The sequence below is a fragment of the Platalea leucorodia genome (assembly GCF_965183815.1).
Source record: "Platalea leucorodia genome assembly, chromosome: 23".
Classification (NCBI taxonomy): Eukaryota; Metazoa; Chordata; class Aves; order Pelecaniformes; family Threskiornithidae; genus Platalea; species Platalea leucorodia.
In genome coordinates, this window is record NC_138845.1 from 2,269,817 (window position 1) to 2,290,441 (window position 20,625).

General features: G+C 52.7%; 1 protein-coding gene across 1 annotated transcript; it reads right to left on the reverse strand.

The window, feature by feature from the left end:
* Positions 1–4,873: 4,873 nt before the first annotated feature.
* SLC48A1 (solute carrier family 48 member 1) lies at positions 4,874–19,840 on the reverse strand. Its single transcript, XM_082332501.1, has 3 exons — positions 19,685–19,840; positions 8,916–9,083; positions 4,874–7,865 (listed from the first exon to the last, which is right to left on the reverse strand). Exons 1-3 carry the CDS (start codon positions 19,821–19,823, stop codon positions 7,729–7,731), a joined length of 444 nt encoding a protein of 147 aa, XP_082188627.1. The 5' UTR covers positions 19,824–19,840; the 3' UTR covers positions 4,874–7,728.
* Positions 19,841–20,625: the final 785 nt, after the last annotated feature.

Genomic DNA, 20,625 nt, shown 5'->3' on the forward strand with positions numbered 1-20,625 from the left:
GACCCAGTGTCTCGGCAGATGCTTGACCCTCTTGCCTACACGGCTGGTCCCTCCCAGCACCACGCTCCCAGCCCGGCCACGCTTAGGACCATCTGTGGCCACCTCAAGGATGGCTGAAGACCTCTTTGCCCTGGCTGCATGGAGCCCCAAGCTCTGCCCCATGCCTTAGGGCTGCCGGACACCCCCAAGCACAGCCCCAGAGCCCGCTTGGAGGGCACAGAGCCAGGCTTTATGGACCCAACCCACCAAGGACGGCGTCATCCTGGCCAGCAGGCACCAAGCATCCTTCTCCACCCAAGCCCACCTTTGAAGGCCCACGTTCAGCAGCTCCAGCGTGGCTCATCTGCAGAGGCCTCCACGTCTGGCGGGGCTGCAGCGCCCAAGCCTTTGAAACGCCGCTTCCGTCCTCCCCACATCTTGAAAGCAGATTGCTAAAATGCAAAAAATCTGTTGTTTTTCTTAATGTTGCTTTGAATATCTTCAAGCGCTGCTCAGGCAGGAAGGTGGGATCAGGGCCACCGACGCGGGCAAGCAACGGACCCTCTGGGAGGGTGCCGACACCCCGACAAGGTCTCAGCAAGCTGTTGGAGACCTGCACCGGTGGCGTGACAGCGGGCAGCAGGCAGAGCTGTGCTTCTCAGCAGGCTCCTGCCAACACCAAAGGTCTGCTGCAAGCCCCAACACACGTGCCAAATCCAGCAGATGCTGCCTGATTTCGGAAGACTTCCTTACGCCGCCAAGCGCCAGGTGATACGAACACCGCTGCTCTTCCAACTCGGTGAAAACCAGGCAATTGCGTGAAAAAGGTCCTGTTGGATGGCAAAGCCTGGTCTATCCCGAGAGTGGGGCTGGGCTCGCCGAGACTTTGGGGAGTCTGCAGGTGGAGAAGGGCTCTCGTGGCAAGGTGATGGACTCGAGTCTGCCCGGGGGGCTGCTCTGGCCCTTTAGAGCCCCACGGGACCTCTGCTCCCCTCGTATCCGGACACCAGCAGGTAACGTGGGCCGGGGGCTGCCCTGCCTGCTTTAGAGCAAGGGCTGGAAACCTTTCCCCAGGGGAGGAGAAGGCTTTTCACCTCCTGGCCAGGGCAGTCAAGGGCTGCTCTGCCCTCCCTTTGGAGGGTGCCTGGCTCCACCAAGCTGCAAAACCCATCCCATAGCACGGGCCGGGGGAGACGCACTCGGGGGACTCGGATTCCCCACTGCAAACCAAGCAGAGAAGGGCGATCCCTCCCCTTCATTCCTGCTCTGCTTTGGCCCTTGCAGCCACCCTGAGGGGCAGCTTTGTGGCTAGTGGCCACCGAGAGAGGCAGTGGGACCGGCAAGCGTTGCAGGATGCCCAGCGCCGCTGTGCTGGCGTCCAGGAGCAGTGCCGGTGATGCCCAGCGGGTTCCTGCGTCCCTGAGCATCCCAGGACAGGAGAGCCAGCGAGAGGCACTGCAGGACCACGCTGAGCTCCTCAGTGGCCTCCACGCAGCCCCCAGCCCAGGGGACACCCTGGAGCGTGGTGACACGGTGCTGGACCTGCTGCAGCTCCGAGCTCAGCCCCTGGGCCTGAGGCAGGGGACAGGGCTGGTGGGAGAAATCCCCCCGGCGCTCACCCCGGGAAGGGCTGGCGTGGCGTCCCTGGGGGCCTGTGCCACAGGGCTGTCAGCCCTCGTCACCTCCCCATCGACGGCAGAGACTCGGTGGCTCCGCAGCAGAACAAAACCAGCTGGGATTTCGGCACGAACGAGCCGGGAACGGTGCCAGGAGCGACCTCCCGGTGCAGGAGCGGCTCCCAGAGCCGCCTGCGAGACCCCGGCGAGGGAAAGAGAGCCCCAAAATGTCCTGCGGTGGCTGCCGGACCCTCCCGCCACCCTGGGCCGGGGCGGAGGTGTGAAACGAGGACTTCTGCAGGCCTCAGTCTGCAAGGAAACGGGGGTTTCGGCCAGGGCGGTGGGGTCACCACGGCGGGAGCTGGTGGTCCCCAAAGGGGCCCAGCCTCATCCCCCCCGCAGCTCCAAGGAGACCCCCAGCCGGGCGCGCATCCCGCGCTGCGGCGTCATGGGGATGAAGATCCTGCTCCTGGGGGGGTCCCAGCGTCCCCCCAGCCATGGCCGGGCCACTGCTGCCCTCCACCGGCCACTGCCCACCCTGCACCCATGGGTGCTCCCAGCCAGGCTGGGGGCTGAGCCCCGTCGCCCACATCCCTCCCTCCCGCGCTGCCGCCAAAAGCCGCTGGCGCTGGGGGACCCCTCCTGCCCCCTTCCCTTCCCCGGAGGAGACCTCTCACCTCTCGCCCCAGAAGCCCCCAGCGAAGCCGCTCCGGGTCCCGTCAGAGGCCAGTTGTGCTGCTGAGGATGTGGCTGAGCCCGGCAAACTCATTTCATTTGTAAACGGGGTCGGAGCGGAGCTCGCCGCGCAGGAACGCCGGCTGGCGCTCCCAACCGCAGGGCTGCGGAGCCTTGGACTCTTCCCTCCTGCAGTAAAAGCATCAAAGGGGAGATGCCGTCCCAGCGCTTCCCAAATTTATTCCAAATGTTCCAATTACCGCGGCCTCCCACCAGCCGCTGCGCTCGCTGGCGGGGCTACGGAAAACAGATGGTCAGGAATCAAGATGCAGGGGCCTCCCCGTACCCCAGACCTGGCTGACCCAGGGGACTCGGTCACGGCTGGGGGCACGGGGTCCTGGTCCCAGCATCAGTGGCACCAGGCAGAACTGGGAGGGGAAGAGGCACCCGGCGCCATGCAGCGAGGTGCGGAGGAGGGATCTCCGCCAGCATCCGCCCGCGACGGGGACACGCAGCCACCTCCCAGCCAGGTGCTTGGTTGGAAAAGCAGAGCCGCGGTTCCCACCAGACTTCCAGCCAACCTTCAGCACTGATTTAAGACATGGCCTTGCATTTCCCCTCGCTGCTCGGCTTCCCAAAACTGCCTTCTCTTTCCCAAAATCCTACGAGGTGCAGGATTCCCGTTTCCCCCTCGTCTGCCCGTGGCGAAGGCCGTAAGTCACAAAACCTGCTCGGAGCACGCTCACCCGCTGAGACCACGCAGGGGAGACGGGCAGCGTGCGCCGAGACCGCGGCCGGCGCTCGGGAAGAGCCGATGGCTCATCCAGCCCCGGCAAGTTTTAGACAGGCCTAACGCCAGAGGCGCGAGCACGGAGGGAAGCTGCTGCGCACCCAGAGCTGGAGGGGACTTGGGAATCTCACCCGTGGGTGCAGGGATTTGCACCTCGAAGCGAGGCTGCTCAGCCGTCGGGAGCGGGTGGTGACAGCGCTGGGGCTGCGGGACGGGTGTCCGCACGCAGGGACGGGTGTCCGCACGCAGGGACCCCTCCCAGCCCAGCTCCTTCGCTGCTCCCCGGGGCAAGGGGGGATTTCTCCGCCGAGGCGCAGATGTCGATGCTGCAGCGGGAGGCTGGGCGATGCTTACCCACCCTTGCGGACGACGAGAGTGAACGCATCGTCCCCACCGGTCTGAGCCCGCTGAGATGTCACCGAAGCACCGACCGCTCCCCGTCCGCGGCGTCAGATCCGCTGCTTGGCAGGAGCAGGCTCGTCGGCCTCTGCCCAGGCGCACGCACGCACCTACTGCCAGGACTCGTTTGCAGAGGAACCACCCTCCTCATCTCTCTCGGCCCGTTCCTCGGCGGGCACCGAGCCCTCGCTGCACCAGCGACGCCCGAAAGCCCACGGAGGGTCTTCGGGGGCTACAGCCGCCTTTTTTCTCCATCCTTTAGGAAACCAATGGCTTAATCCAAACTCCGCCGCGTTCAGGTGGACGCGGCCTGGACGAAGCGTGGCCGATCCGCCTACGAGATCGGATAAGCGAGTGCCTGCCCTGCCTCTCTTCAGGCTGCACAAGGTGAGAGAAATCAGAGGCCAAGAGGGGAAAGTAAAACCCAGAGCTGCCTGAGCGAGCTGGGATCACCGCCGGGCTGGATCAGCCCGTGCCGACAGCAAGCTCCGGCCACGCTGCTGAGCGGGTCAGACTGTGAGAAAGCTAAAAAAGAGCGGGACTGTCTCATCCCAACAGCAAAAATAAAATCTGAAAGTCCCAAAGAGGGAAAAAAACAGTCAGTGCCCTGTCCCCGGGCAGGCAGCAGACGGTTTTTCACAGGAAGATGAAATATTCCCTCCCGCCAGACTTTGACACCACCAAAGCCTGCAGCTTCCCAACTCTCTTAAGTTACCGGGTGACTTCGTTTGCAGTTTTGTTTGACCCCGCTGCACTTCACAAGCCCTGTCCTGCCTCCAGTTCCACGACTGGCATCGCGACGCACACGCGAGCGAGCCCTTACCTCTGCGGCTCCGCTTCATCGCTGCAAGAAGTCAAAAGCCCTCTCCACAAGCCACCTTTCACAGGGTCTCTTAAAGAGAAAATTTGCTGCTCAAACGCAATACCGCACATCAGTTACGTCTCAGGGATGGGGGTAAGGCAGGGCTTGCAGTTGTAGCCAGGTTTGCTAAAAAGGTGGCCAAGATTTGGCTTCTGCAGGCGGCAGCGGTGGCACGCCCGAGGCGGGAGGACGAGGGCACGGCAAGCAGGAGCGCTCCCCAGCCCCGAGCACCCCGTCCCTCCCGTTCGCTGCGGGTGCGGACTACGCACCCATGGCGGCGCAAACAGAAAGGGGCTGGAAACATCATCACTTCCTCAAAAATTCCTACGGGAAAAGCATCGCCACCCGTGGATCTGGACGCTGAGGGGGCTGAGCAAGATGCAAGGGCCAGAGCACGACAGTTAAATGCTGGGGCCCCGCATCACCCCAAAACCCAAAATGTTCTGTGCAATTCACCCGTCCTCCCCACAGAGCGCGACGCTCTGCAGCTCGTCACCAAGGGCGGGCGACGGAATTTAGCAACTCGATAGGGAAAACCACTCCGGACACTGGTTTGGTGAGAAAGACGACTGTATTTCTGCTCTTACCGTGGTGTCGCGTACAAGTTATAGTGTGGTTTAGTACAAGGAGACGCTGGGATACACACAAATGAACCCCGCTGTGAATGACATCATCCCACCGCAGGACCGAATCTTACACCAAGCGTGCAAACGAAGCATAAACAATGTAAAAATATATTATATATTTACATACACAATCTTTTAAAAAGCCGAGATGCAAGTATAAATTCCAGAGCTAAAACATGTCAGGGAGAAAATGGGGGTTAGATTCGGTGAGCTGTTGGTAGGCAAATTTTACAGTCACAAAAATAAACTTTAAAAAACTCCGGGGTGAGCTGACTGTTGGACACGTGCCCAAGGAAGGAGCCCCTGATGCGCCGCCACGAGACGCCCGGGGCCCGCAGACAGGAGGGCTCTGTAACGCGGTGAGACAGGGCCGACGCTTTGCTGGAGGGCAGGAGCAGAGCTCCATCGGCCTGACCGGCGTCGGGATTTCTGCGTCCCAAGCACACCGCAAGCCGGTTACCAGAGCTGGGGCTCGCGCCCGCACAGCAAACACATGGGCAGCGTTGTGTGGGGGAAAACTAAGTGAGAGAAGGCTTATCGAAACGACCGATGCTAAAACCACCTGCAAGCTCCACGGTGGGCGCCACGGCTTCGGGCAGAGAAGCGCGATGAGCTATTCCACCCACGCCAGGCATGCTGGCAGCCTGACGTCAGCAGTAAGGGAGATTTTAGTATTTAAAAGCCCGAGTATCAATCTCGTAAGTAAGCACATTTCACATTGGCAGCCTTTGTCTGGGTTTAGTGACTCCAGCAGGTCCCCTGGCAAACACTGACCATAACCTCGGTTTACAAGGTGACCCAAGGATGTTTCTCGATCCGGTTACGTCACCTGAGGATCTTCCTACCCGAGAAACGGGAGAATGCTATCAACAGGCATTGCCAAACACTTCCAAAATCCCCTCAACAGCTCAAATGAATTACCGTGTGCTTGAACCACGCGCCTTCCAAAGCGAACCACAGACCAGCGAAAGCGTGGATGGAGCCTTTGAGCGTGGGGAGGGATTCAAGCGCAGCCGAGTCAGAGCACAGCGCTAGGATAAGGTGTGGGAAAGGACAGGCCACGATACGCCCCAGCAGGCGCTGCACAAAACCAGGCTGGGGGCTTTGTGCGGCAGGAGGGAAAGCTGGGCTGACGGCAGAGCACGTAGGACCTTCCGCTCCCACCTCGCTCGGTCACAAAACCCCGAGCAGGTCCCGCCACCCACCCTCTGCCACGGATTGCCAAAAAGGCACTTCAGGGAAGGCTCCGGCAGCACCTCGAGAAGCGGCAGGACGACTCCGGGAGACTCCCTCACACACCTGCCTTGTTCGCCTTCTACCGGTCTGCAAGGGAAGGGGCCTCCTCCTGCCTCTCTTCTCACCCACCTGTGGAATTATTCATGGAAGCTGCCATTTCCAGTCTGCAGCAGCCACCACCATCTGCCCAACATGGCAAAACACCGCCTGGATTCTGCCAGAGCAGCCCAAAAGCTTTAGCTGGTCTGAAGCACGCACGGTTAACAAGGGAAGATGTAAACTAAAAGGTTTCAAGCTTCTCAGGGTAGCTGCTGGCAGGGAGCAAACCACAGGGATTAAAGAGGTCACTAAATCCACTCAGGCTTTAGGTTTGTCAGAGCGGCGCCGTGCGTGGTGGGAGTGCCGAGGGAAGGCTTTGCTGCCATCGGGCAAAAGACGCGCCGGTCGAGCCCAGCTGTTTCCAGCACACCAGCCCACGAGCGGAGGGAGACCCGTCACCTCGTAACTCACGGCGCGAGAGCCCAGCAGTTTACCTACGGCTGCGCTGTGCCGGTGGCGCTCGTTACGGAGGCGTGCTGGAAGCTGACTCTGGATACCTTTCTTATTTTTGAGTCCCACGTCTCCTCCCCTCCCTCATCCTGCTGACTGTTACAGGGAAGCTGAGCAAAGAACAGGAAACATAGTACTGCCTACAAAAAGATATTTTTTTTAATTTTAGAAGAACCATATTCATGTTTCTCCAGAGGTCCAGGTGCACCTTTCACCCAAACACCTGATTCTACATGCTACAAATGTGAGCGTTAGATATGGTATTAAGTTCCTTTTTAAAATGATCCTGGAGAGCAGCCAGAATCAGCATTCCCCACCTCTGACAGAGCCTTGAGATGACTTCTCTGCTGCTGGCCTGTCCCTTGGGGCTCATCCAGACCACAGGAGAGAGCTGACTTTGTGCACAATGTGTAAAAAGAAAATACCGGAAGGTGCGGGGTACCGGCTGGGAGGTACGTAGGGACTTCTGCCACAAAGAAAGGCTCACCTCTCCCTTTCTCTTTGAGGCGCAGAGCAGTGCAAAAGGAGCTGACTTTCACACAGCAGGGCTCTTTGCCACACACATCTGGGGCACCCACCTGAAGCAAGCTGCTGATGCACTCACGAGGACAAGATGTTGGGGTGCTGCATCCGTGCGGTATGAACCCACAGCTCTGGAGGGCCCAGGACCTCCTCCCCGCCCGAGAGCTCCCCTGGACTTTGGGGCAACGCAAAGAGTGGATCTAGGCCTGCTGTGTGTAAGCACACGGAGTTCTTTCACCTCACCACCAGACACAGGGACTCCCAGGGAAGTTACAGAAAGACTAGATTGACATCATTAGCCAAACTTTAAATGGTTGAGTAAAAGCAATTAGGAAAAACCCCTACTGCAGACAGACAAACCAAGCAGCACTGGGTGGGTTCCTTCTCCACCTCTCGTACATCTCTTGCATGTACCACGCCTTTGGGGGGCAAGTCGAACATCCAGCACCTTCAGACAGGACTGAAGTCCAAGCATTAGAAGTCACTGAGGATACTGATGTCTGCAAACTCATTCCTGTACCGGTAAGCGTACAAACTGAGCAGGAAGGCCCATTTCAAGGAGATGAAGCTCCAGACGCACGACAGGTAGTAGCTTCTGGGATCAGTCAGGGCTAGGAGAGAAAAAAATACAGATACATTTAAAAAATCCCATTTATCCCTCACGCAGTCTGGCCAGGAAGAACCCAACTCAGCCCACCCGCTCCTGGGAGCTTTTCAGCCTGCATCTAAAGATCTTGTTCTGCGAGCAAGGCTTAATCGGTGCCAATTCCCAGCTCTCCTGACTCAGACTGTAAAACAGTTTTTCCTCATGTCTCCAAGAAAGGTGGTGATGAAAAATATTTGGTTTTCTTTTTATGTTTGTATTTCTAACGATTGCGTATGAGTGTTTTCACACCCTTCCACTAGGCTGAAGCACTCGAATCTCCACGGGGAGTGTATTTAAGCTAAGCCAAGGGCTTTTGGTGGGTTATGACCCCGACACAGCTTGCCCACCACCATGAGTACAACAACAACAGGACTCTTAGTGGCCATCAGCCCAAATGCAGCAAGCAACAAACACAGACAACTTCTAAAAAAAACAAACCCCAAACTTTCTCTCTTTGGTCTACTGCCAAGCAAATACTGGGAGTAATTACATGAACCCTCCTTAGACGATGTTAAATGTTTTATAGTAACGCAGCTTTATATGCTGACTAAGTGTAGAAGGCATTTTCACCCTGCTGACTCGTGTTTGGTTTTCAATATCCTCACCCACCTGCTGTATGAGTGCTGAAGAGACAACGTTTAAGAGCGCTCCCTTTATTTGTCATAGAAATAAGTAAATTCCAGTTCCTAGAGGAAACGATGCTGGAAAACGTGGACTGCCTGCCAGGCTATCGAGGCAGCTATCAAATATCAGAAGATGCCCTAAGGGCGTGGCGCTCATCGGGCAGCAGAATTACTCTTGTCTCATCAAGATATCACAGCAGAACAGTAACGTGCAATGGCATTCTTGCAGCCCCTCCCCAAAAGCCTCTCAGCACCTCTCAGAAGAGACGGCAGGACCACCCCCAGATTCACACCCCAGCTCTGCAGGCTCTTCCGTTCCTTCAAATCCAATCCCAGTAATCCCAGCATCGCTAGTCATTTTTCCCAGTTGCCTACTGCAACGAAGTACTTACACTGGTGCTTGGTGATGGCCAGAACAAGGAATGTGCAGAATCCCACCACTGAGAGAGCTGAGAAGAGGATCCCGATGAAGAGGAAGAACCTCAGCCCTTTTAACCAGGTCCTCCAGTAATCCTGCACATACATCACATGCGTGATTAGGGCCCAGAGCGCCAGAACACCTGCTCAATTAGACAGCAAGGGGAATCAGTACCGTGCATCACACTGCAACACAGAAAGGTGTCTAATAAATATACATCTCATCAAACCCCCCCACCAAACGCCAGGGCACACGAACGCTTCACGGCCACGTCCCCCGCAAAGAGAGGGGAATATCAGAATAACCGGCTGCCTGTGCAAGCATCGCTCTCCCCGACCACCCCGGACCCCCTGCTTTTGCACGGGCTTTAAGACAGAGACCCTGATTCCAGGCTGGCACAGAAAGGACTCCATTCGTTGATGGATTCCCCCGAATAACTTGTTCATTTTCCTGTTTGGGACAGACCCATTTAACGCATACCCAGTGCAGTTTTATTTAATTCTCCATACAGCTTTCAGGACGTGACACGTAGCAAGCCAAGCGCTTGGCAAGGATTAGTGCACCTTTTCACAAGGCCGGGCAGCCCCTTCTACATACGGAGACGACGACGCAGAGCACCACTACGTAACCACTGATTTTAGACGCCTAAACCAAGATATGCAGGACCTGTTCAGTACTCAGCGCTTCACATCACGGCTTTTGGCTCCAACGTATCTCTAGTTAGCTTCATCAAGAGCCCATTTATACGAATCCCCTCCAAACACTTCAAATGTTTCAAGTAAAGGGGTGTTAGAAGAAGCTCCCAGACGATCCGTACGTACAATTCCCACTTACGGCAAAGCACGCTCACCGTGTTTAAGGTGGCCTAAATCTAACTCTCTGCTTTTGGGTCTGGCCCAAAACGCCTGGATTACGTAACCAGGCAAATATCTGAGCACGTACAGTTTATATATATATATATATATATTTTTTTTTTTTTTTTTTAAGAACAGCCAAATTCACTATGGCTTTAATAGGAACAGCGAAAGGCGTTTCCCTAAGCTCAGGTGACTAGTCCATAACCAAGTTTCAACTCCCTTGTCAAAAGGGAGGAAACAGGAGGAAAAAAGGGATGAAAGCATCCAAGTAACAGCTGTAAAAAGCTTCTGATATAGGGAAAAACAACGCATTCTTCCCTAATCTTTGTTCTAAAACCTGCTACCTTTTCACCGCACTTCAGAAAAGAAATCAGAGGAGACACTCAATCTAAGACCTGCCCGTTCACGTGCTTAAAGCCCGTCAAAGTTTTTATAACCCGCCAGAACAAGGCTGCCTGTCACTCCCCATTATACAATCCCAGCCACAAGCGGCATCACCAACTCCTATTATAGCAAGCCGTTCCAATGTTTAAGTCGCGGCGCTGCAGAGTATGACTAAATCCCCTTAAGCCGCTAACTCAACCTATAGTTAGCGCCGCTTTACAGACTTAAAACATTTGACTCATTTTGGCAAAGACCTCTGCGGCACTTCTGAAATTTGAACCTCCAGTGGTGCAACTAACTGGCTTGTATTTCTCCTTCGCTGCCACCTCCTCTCCAGATTTTATTTTAAGGGCAGCAGGGGAAAAAAAAAATAATTAAAAAAAAAAAAATGACACCACTGCTAAAATACCAGGCTGCTTTATATGGTATCCTGCAATAACACAGACCTCCCTCTGCGGCTACTTCTCAACATCAAAGGAAGCGAAAACCAGCCTTGCCCACTAAAAGATAAACATTTTAATGCTAAGGACAGCCGCAAGCCTTGCCAGAGCTCATTTGTTACTGGATACGGCCATTATACACAAAGCTTCCCAAGGCTTAAAAGAATGTATTACAGCACAGAGGAAAACAACTGCGTCAAAACCGACAGAGGAGCGCAGCCGAGAGTCGCCCCGCAAACCCTCTGCACTTGCTTTTCAGCTCCCAAGCAGCTTCCAGCTCATCTCTAGCAGCTTTTCTGACCTCGCCGGACACACGGACGACGGATGCACTGCAGGTGCACGGCAAATGAGGCTGAATACACACAAAGTCAGTTCCAGGATAGACGACAGAACCCTGGCAATGCTTTTTGCCTCCTCAGTGTCTTGGGATGGGGCAGAGAAAGTTAAAATACCCTCCACGGTGGCCCCCAAAAGAGGTGGGTGGAAGAAGGACAACCTTCAAAAGAAAAACCCCATAAAAGTGAAAGCAAAAGCACTCAGGGTGAACTAAAAAGCCAGGGGTAAAGTGCTGATATCCAGGGCAGATGGAGCTCAGACTTTTTATCACAGCAAACAGGGAAGGCGGAACGAGTCCGTTCCTTCATCTGGTCGGACTCACGGTACCTAAGCAGCACCTAAGCAGGTTTTCAGGCTCCAAGCAGTCAGGATCTTAATTCTGAGACTCTCGTCAAGTACATACACTGCTTTTCCATGACTGGTTCCACACAGGCCACCACTACGCACGCGTGCTAGAGATCACAAAGCTGGCAGAAGATATTTTGGAGTTCTGCAGATGCAAAAGACCGTAATTGCATTGGCAATGCTTTTCAAGCAGCCTGCCACGGGATTTGGTGGAAAAGCCTATCACTCAGCTTGCTAAATCACCACTTCCTTGACTTTAAGCTCATGCTCTAGCAAGTTCAACCCACATTTAAAGAAAAAAATGGGGAACTCGGGTTTTTCAGTCAGCAAAACAAGCTGCTTCCCCCCAGGCGCTTTCAGATGACTTGGCACAATTTATTGGAACTGCCGAGTCACGTTGCTGGTGTTTCCACGCCAAAGCTGCTGCTGATGCTCTGAGAGGTCTCCGTGGGGAGAGCAGAGGCAGCGCGTGAGCTGTGACTTGATCTTCCCCCCCACGGCCAGGCCTGACCCTGCTCCTTCCCCTGACCCTAAAGCCTGACACAGCACTTGAAGGAGCTGTTTGGCAAACTGTTGTATTTGGTTAATTCTTAACATCTAGAGTAACTGCCTCATACATGACTAAGCAAAAAAAAAAAACCTCATGACAACTTGACCACGCGCTGAAGGACTGAGTCTGGTCACAGGGTCAATAAGCAGAGGGTGTCCTTTTACAGGCAGCTCCGCCAACATCATGTTCGTTACCACGTGAAACAGAGGGGAAAGGAGTCTCCTCCAGCTCCACCCGTAGGTTTGCCTCCTTTCCCTTACACCCCTACAGCACTCGGATCCTTTGGTGAGGCTATCCAGCTTGCAAAGCAGTCGATTTTTCTTGTTCCTTTTCTTTTTTCCCCTAAAATGGCAGAAAAGCATTCCAACAAGTTAAATCAGCTGACAACACTTTCTGAAAAACATCAACGCTGGCATAAAAAACATCAGCAGTAGGCATTCAGGGACAGGTAGGGGAAATGAGAAGAGGATTTGCTTTTTCAATTGCTTCATTTGCTCACCCTGAGCTTGTGAGATCATACCCGGGTGGGCACCCGAACCCCACCAGCCCTGCTCAAAACCCGGGAACAGCCACAAAAGAAAGCATAACCACCGTCCAGCTGCTGACAACCGCATGGGAACAGAAGGGGCATCCCGAGTGGGATGAAGGTACGTTAACGGCAGGGCATGGCAAACCAAGCTCAGAGCCTGAACACGCGAGGAAAACAACCAGTCCTTGCAGGGAATCTCATTTAAGCAGAGTCTATTGCTAAATATAGTTATCGCTAACCAAACGCTTAAATACATGAAAACATGTACCTTTGCTAAAAAGCCTTCTTTAAACTAACTGCGTATCAACATACGGCATTCAGCAGGGAAAAAAAACGCTATTTCTAACTCCAGAGGAAAAGTGTCCACGAATGCTGGAATGGAGCATTTGATTCACGTTTAATTCAACTGAAACTGGGTTCAGGAAAAGAAAAATCACCTCCTGTTCACGAATATACATAAGCTAAGTGGTGAGAAGATCCAATTAGCTTTACTGATTTACAGAAAAGAATGTCATTAGCACACAGAGAAACTAAAACCATACCAGCATTTGTAATTAATGTGAAATCTCTCACTTTGCAGACCTTGAGAGCAAAAGGTTTGCAGGTTTAACACAAACCCATTAGCTACACGTAGGTAATAGAAGAGCAGCTAGCTCATAGCTGTACAACTGAAACAGGTTTTACTGGAATAGGAAATAAAAATTATGTCTCATTTAAAGTCTGGGATGATTAACTGCAAGACCTCCAGTTTTTCACCTCAAGCGATTCCCCCAAATCCCCTCCTTCTCCCCAGCCACAGTCGTATTCTCCAGCGGAATCCCACTTTGCAGAGAAGCAAAACCTGAACCTGCAGACGTAGCCCTGGAGCAGCAGCGGTGGCTGTCAGCTCCAGTTACATCGCCCGCTTAAAATAACATCAAAAAAATCTTGCACCCGTTTCAGAGAAACATTTGTCTTGGTGGATTTACCCCACACATCATGGTTAGAATGACCCTAAAATAAGAGCCACTCAGTAAGACACAATCAAGGGATTTCCGACACAGAGCAATGGAAAAGTTACCTCTAAATCAAAAACTAATTATCCCAAGTACACAAAGCTCCAGGAAAAGGAAACTGGCCGATCAAACAAGCAGGAGTGCATCTGAAACAACAGTGACAGAGGCAGTTTTTTTAAACAGAAGTTAACAGGTATTTTGACACGACAAATTCATATTTAAAATAGAAAAACTTCCAGCATACTTGGAACAAGTTTAAATAAATTCTAAAAGGCACGTTCAAAAGCAGGCTCGCCCTCAGTCTGTAACCTGGTACAGAAAAACACTAACATCTAAATATTTTGATAAGCCCGTCCCAAAGTTTGGCACACTTGAGCTCAAGTGAAACAAAACTTTCCCTTTCTCCAAACATAAAAACAAAAACTGTGACAAACAAAAGGTTTTCTCAGCCCCCTGCTCATCACTGACCGATTCTTCGGTCCCAGCAAAACAAGTTGCATTGTTGATGGGGAAGAACAGCACAGCTGCCTTCCCCGAGGCCAGCGCAGCCGGCGGCCAAACGTGTCAGGCCACGTTGGCACGCCGCGGGGGGACACGGTGTCCAACACTGATGGGCCTCACAGATTCTAGGAAAAAACAACAAATGTGCAACGGAGGCCAAAAAACCAAGCAAACATACACACGGAAGCCATTCTGCAACGAGCGCTCTTATTCCAGCCTTCTGAAGCTCAAAACGCCTGCTGACGCTGGCAGATAAAGATGATGCCAAACAAAATGACAATAAAAATGAAAAACAAGATTAAAAACTACTTGCATAGTCCCGGAAAATATGAAGTCTACGGTGACCGATTACAAGACTTTTTTTCAGAGCGCTTACAAAGCCTTCAGCCATTTTCCATCTAAACAATCTTTTTCACGCTCTATTGCTCTAGCTGGAGCATTGGAAATACCTGCTCCAAAAGGAGCCTGAGCTTTGCCAACCTCAGTTCATTTTGCCATTTGTAAGTTTTGAAAATTTTGCCTTGTCTGGTTGATTCCCTGAAAGGGTAAAATGTTTTCTTCCGGGAGCTAAAGCCAAGCTAGCTCAGCCTCAGCTGTTTTTGGAAGAGGTTAAAAATGGGTTTTCTTGAACAGCTCTTCTGCCAAAATAGCTGGGGATCAACACTGAAATATTTTAGGAAAACAGCTCTCGAAGGAGAGGAGTCTTCAGAGTATTCTAGTGAAAACTGGTTTTCACTTGGCAAAATTTCCCTCTGGACACGTGCAATCGAGTGCTTTACTATTCCAGGCCGTTTCGGTTCGGAGGAAAGCAAATTGGGCCGCACACGTGCGAGAAGCAAAACCTGGCGTCCCGGCTTGTTGTTCAGCACCGAGGCGCTCTGCTCAGCCATTTTCAGAAGCAGGAAACAAGATTTACAGATTTCAGATGCTCTGTGCCTCTACCGTTCACATTTAAGACGAAACCACCATCACAGTTTCCAGCACATCAGCAGCACTTACGAGGGACTCATTCTCTCCTCGCAACTTAATTAAATTATGATTAAGCATAAGCCACGTGCAGGCTTTTCTGCATTTTCTTTCAGCGTGCTTTCCTTCCCTTTTCTCCACTTCTTAAGACGATGGACTAAAGCAGTCACGAGCCAAACCTTGATCGAACAATATGTAGCGTTTTATATGCAAATCCAAGCATTTAAGAAAGCTTTACTCCATAGCTGCAATGCTTTTTGGCCATGCTATTCCAGCCCTGGAGAGGGAACAAGCCAATTTGCATAAATTTATCTAGTATATGCAAGTTAGATCAGTTATCAGAGTCTTCAGAGAATCACTGCTTCTGTATGCAACAGATACTGTGTTCAGCATAAAGGCGCTTCTACTACTTTCACTTATCAGATATTTTTAAAGTGTCAGAAAAGTACATTTTGTGTTTCATCTTCTTTGCAGCTGCTTTAATATCTGGTCCACATTATATTCGCAAAGCACAAGCTTTATATTTTGCCAGAAATATCTGAGCAGCTTGGAAACAGCCAATAAAGTCTCTTTGGAGCAGAAAAAAAAGGAGAAGATACATACACAAGAACATTAAAAGCCACTCAGGAAAGGGCTGGATACATCCTGAAAACGTTTAATTGCCTTCTTCTCTTTTAAACTGCCTCTGGCAGAATGAAAACATCAGAGTTGCTTAGAGATTCATGGCCTACTTAAAAAAAAAAAAATTAATTTAAGGCAGTGAGGGGAGAAGGTCAAACATACAAACAAGCAGTAAATTATAAAAGGCACTGTGACTAGCTCAAAATTAAACAGCAAACCACCGAGACAGCTAGTATTAACTGAGGAATGCCTTTCTGGGTCCTGTGATTAGTCGATTAAGTTGCTGTCCCTCAGGTTATCAGAAGCGCTCGATGGGGTGTTTCTGCTTCAAACAAGGATACGATACACCACGGCTGTATCTGATTTAAGATGATCCCCAAATTCCCAAGTATGCATGCCCAGAGGCATATTTCAGATTTTGAGGATTAGCGAGTTGATTTTACTAGGCATTGTGTGGGGGGTTTATTGTTATGAAAGCCAACCGGAAAGACTGGAAAGGCAGTTTGCTCAGCACCTTAAATTACATGCTTCTGGTTTCATAACTAGAGGTAACCGAGGGCTCTAGTTACAGGCTGATCAGTATGTGGCAATTTTCCCTCCACAGCACTTTAATACTGCACCTTGGAGTAAATAAATATCTAAGTCTTTAAATTATAGGAAATGTATCAGAGCAAGTAAGTTAGTACAAGCAGCAGTGGAGGGCAGATTTCAGTGCAAAATGTAGCAGGAAAGGTTCTCTAGAAGATAAGCAAAAGATAAATAAACTGATTACAAAGAGAAAGATCTAGATTCCTAATGAGACAGGAATCAGTAGGACTTCTTGCAGAGAGGAAGCCCACGGATAAACATCCTAAAACACACGTCCCTGACAAACCAAAGGCACATCAACAAAAGCTGCACAGGCTGCGATCCATCTCACCAACGCAGGCAAGAGAAAAGCAACGACAAACACCCAGGAGGGGACGGGAAAACCAGAAAGATCGTTAAAACTAGATCAACGTGTACAAACACACACTCGCAGAGAAGGCTGGCAGGCAAAGCCTCGGCTTAATCAGAGGCTTATTAACGAGGAACTGCTGCAAAGCTGCCAAATGCTCCAGCCTAAACAATTTTCTGCCCCCCACACACGGTGTCAGAGCTCCCAGCTCCAACAGCCCAACCTGCAACTCACTCTCAGGTGCTCAGATCACTTTTTAAAGCTTCTGAATAAAAAAGGCACATATGGGCCAAAAAAAAACCCCGTTTGTGCTAAAGACAGTGAACCCACCCAGCACAGCAAACACACCTCCAGCACAGGGTTTTGACTTCACACCACCAGCAGCAGCAGCAGCACGCACGCTGCGCCCCGGCACTTGAGCCGTCTCACACGTTTTGGGGGAGAAGCCGTCTTTCTGCATTATCTTACCCTGTACAACGTGCAGAAAGTTGCAACAGGTTTGTTAGTAGACTAAAGGGCACAAAACAATGCCTGACAATTAACTTTGCAATGTCTACGCGGCGGAAAATTTCAGAAACTCACCCACTTCCTTTCCTGCCATTCTCTGCCAGTAGAAGTAAGTGCTAGTTAGCATGTTACAATAAAAAACATGATTTAATGAACTACGCCAGAAACAAACCCCGTGAACGCCCTGCTTACCTGAAACTGAAGTATTCAGTGTCTACACATAATGCAAACCTCCTACACACCGGGATTTTTTTCTTAGAACAATCTTACTTCAGCAAGTAGCCTTAGTTTCAACACGTGGAAAAAAACACAGCTTTTTTTTTTTTGGCTACTCCTCCACGACTACACAAGCAACCCCTTGGCTCTCTACCCACGTGTGCAGTACGTGAAATGTCGATTTGGAAAGGCTAGCAATGAACTGAGGGCACAAGTTGACTTTAACATCTGACTGACAGCTGAATGAATTTAAAAGGTCCTCCCCATACACGAGTGGTTTTATTCCCCCTCCTGGCCCCTCCGTTGTGGGGATAACAATGTTCGCGAGACAGCACACTACGTATCCTCAGTTGAGGGGTGGGAGCCGAAAATAAAAGTCTCATCTCAAATGTCTGGAGCGTATTTCACCTATTGAGACATTGAGGGGGTAGAAAAGCGAAGCAGAAGAGCAGGAAAAAGCAGCCATGAATTTAAGATGACAGGAACCCCTTAAATCAGCTTTGTTCAACACCAAAACATACATTTCTTAATCTGTTTCTCAGGCTTTGTGATGCTACTGCGACTCTGCCTATAGGCACTTCACAGATGTTTGAGAGCAAATTCACACAAATACACAGAGTCCAACCTAACAAATGACCATCTTTTTAATTTTGTTTCTTGCTTACCTTGCTCCTTGTTATCTTAACTAGCTTGAATTACCTGGTAATTAACCAGCACACAAACCTTCTCCCAGCAGACAATAAGCTAAGTAACTTCAGCACAGAAAGTACGGGGTGGTTCCTCTCTCTGCTTTCTCACCAAACTCCTCCTAGAATGTGGGCTTCCAAAATTCCTCTGTGAACACAAAGACAGCACATGCACGCAGCATAAAATATCACTTGTTATTTTCTTGCGCATTTCTGGGGCACAACACTCCAACTTTCCTTGTGCCACCTAGTAAAGCAAGGTGTTGGAAGTGCTCTGCTTCATTCCAATTCCAGCAGGAATTAAAACTTTTCGGAGGGAGAGGAAGCAGAGAGACAACCACAGCCCTGCACCTCGCAGCTGCCCTGACAGCACAGCAAACACTGAGGTACACGGGAGCGCTGGCGTTGCTCACGCACCAGAAGGAAGCCAGATTCTTCACAAATTTTAACTTGACTTTCTACTCTTCTTCCAGGTGGTTACTCTTACTCATGAGTTGCTGAGCTGGCAAACCAAGAGAGGACTATGTTCTGCTCCAACCCAGTCATTAACTAAGATCCGTAACGGACACAGGCATCTGAATCTCACTGATTTCAGTGGATGATAAGATGCATTTTACAGCTTCAGGCCTCCACAAGTAGCTGAAACACCTATTTCAGAGCATCTGGCACAGATACGTTCAGCGGGTATAAACATCAGGAGGCTGGAGGTTTTCTTTTCTTTCCTGAAAATACAGCACACAAGTAAATACAGGTTGCCAGACCAAAAATTTACTAGGAAAGTCAGCAAAGCTTTCAACTGTAACTAAAATCCTCTTTTCAGTAACAACGCCGGCTAGCGTACGTGGCTTATTCTGACAGCCACACGCAATTTAAGCCTCCAACTTTTAGAAATTTTCCCTGCATAACATTGCGAGTTACACACCACTATTAACCAAAGCTATTCCACCACAAACAGCAAGTTTGCTAGACGGTGTTGCAAAAACCTTCTTGGGACGAATGAGAAGACTAGAACAATTCAGTCTTCGCTAGTGAGGTTATAAAATACACGAATTAATTTCCTTTTTCCTAAGGGATGAGCATCACCAGATGCAGGTAACGTGTCCCACAAACCACGCTTTCGCATCTCAAGTTGCAAATACAGCCCGGCACTGTCAGCTCAAGTCTCCCGAACAGTTTTTATTAAAAGTCACTCTCTTAAGAGCGCAACAAGTCCTTCCAGGAGGTCAGGAGTTCCCGGGCAGATCACCAAGCCATCACGTGGGGACTTCCCAAAACGAAGCGTAGCCCACCCAAGGCCCCAAATCCTATACTAATAGGTATATATGTACCCATTATATATAATCCTATATAATCCAATATATATCTATGTTGCCACCTACTCTAGCCACCATACGGAGCGTTTTTCCCGCCCGAGCCCGGTTTTGTGAGCTTCGCCACCGACACTCGAAGCAAGCCAACAGGAACAACGTGGCGGCAAGGGAACCGCCACGCGCCGGCGGCCCGGCGTCGACGCCGTCCCCGCGCGCCCACCGCCCAGGCCCCGTCTGTCGCTTCGCTCCGCTTCCAGGCGGTTCAGTCACTTCTGGTGAGGGAAGAGCAGGGACCCGGGGGGGCTCCGGGCTCGCCCGCCCTCCCGGCCGCTTGCTGAGGGGTCCCGGGGCAGCGCCGCTCGCCCCCCGCACCCCAGGGACCACCGAGGCGAAGCCGCCCGCTCCACAGCCCGTCAGCCCCAAGGGAAGGGGCCCCTCGCCCCCACCGCCGCCACCCTCGCCCCCTCCCTCAGCGCCCACCGGCGGGCCCCGCTGCGGGAGTTACCTCAGGCGGCGGCGCCCCGGCCCCCCCCCCCCGCAGCCCTCCCCTCGCTACCTCGTACCCGAGAGCCCCCCCGCCGCCGCCGTGGCGGGCTGCCGGAAGGCCGGCGCCAGGCTCCAGGTGAAGAAGGCGGAGAGGCCCATGAGGGCGCCGGCCGCCGCGTAGGCCAGGCGGAGGGCGAGCGCCCGGCTCACCGCCATCGGAGCGCTGCTGCGCCGCCGCGCCGCGCCGCCCGCCGACACCCGGCCCCGCCCGCCGCCCCGCCCCGGCCCCGCCCCGCGCCAGCGCGCCCCCTGGCGGCCGGGGGGACCGAGGCGAGGCCCGGGGCGGGGGCGTGGGGACACGGGGGGGACACGGGGGGGACATGGGGGACACAGAGGTGGGGACACGGGGGGGACATGGGGGACAAGGGGGGCGTGGGGACACGGGGGGACACGGGGGACATAGGGGACAAGGGGGGCGTGGGGACACGGAGGGACACGCGGGACATGGGGGGGACAGAGGTAGGGACACGGGGGGGACATGGGGGACAAGGGGGGCGTGGGGGACACAGAGGTGGGGACATGGGAGGGACATGGGGGACACAGAGGTGGGGACATGGGAGGGACATGGGGGACACAGAGGTGGGGACACGGGGGGGACATGGGGGACACAGAGGTAGGGACACGGGGAGGACATGGGGGACAACGGGGGCGTGGGGGACAGAGGTGGGGACACGGGGGGGCGTGGGGGACACGGGGGACACAGAGGTGGGGACACGGGGGGGACATGGGGGACAAGGGGGGCGTGGGGACACGGGAGGGACACGGTGGGGACACGGGGGACATGGGGGACACGGGGAGCATGGGGACACGGGGAGGCCATGGGGGGCCATGGAGGACACAGGGGGAACATGGGGGGACATGCAGGACACGGGGGGACATGGGGACACGGGGGTACATGGAGGACATGGGGGACACGGGGGAGGACATGCAGGACACGGGGGGGATGCAGAGGGGACAT

Bases quoted from the DNA above. Each gene is read 5' to 3' on its own strand.
- SLC48A1 (XM_082332501.1), bottom strand. From the start codon at position 19,823: ATGGCGGTGAGCCGGGCGCTCGCCCTCCGCCTGGCCTACGCGGCGGCC. The intron at 9,084-19,684 runs GTACGAGGTAGC...CTAATTGAGCAG, and splicing joins GGCGGCGGGGGGGCTCTCGG to GTGTTCTGGCGCTCTGGGCC. The intron at 7,866-8,915 runs GTAAGTACTTCG...TTTCTCTCCTAG, and splicing joins GGCCATCACCAAGCACCAGT to CCCTGACTGATCCCAGAAGC.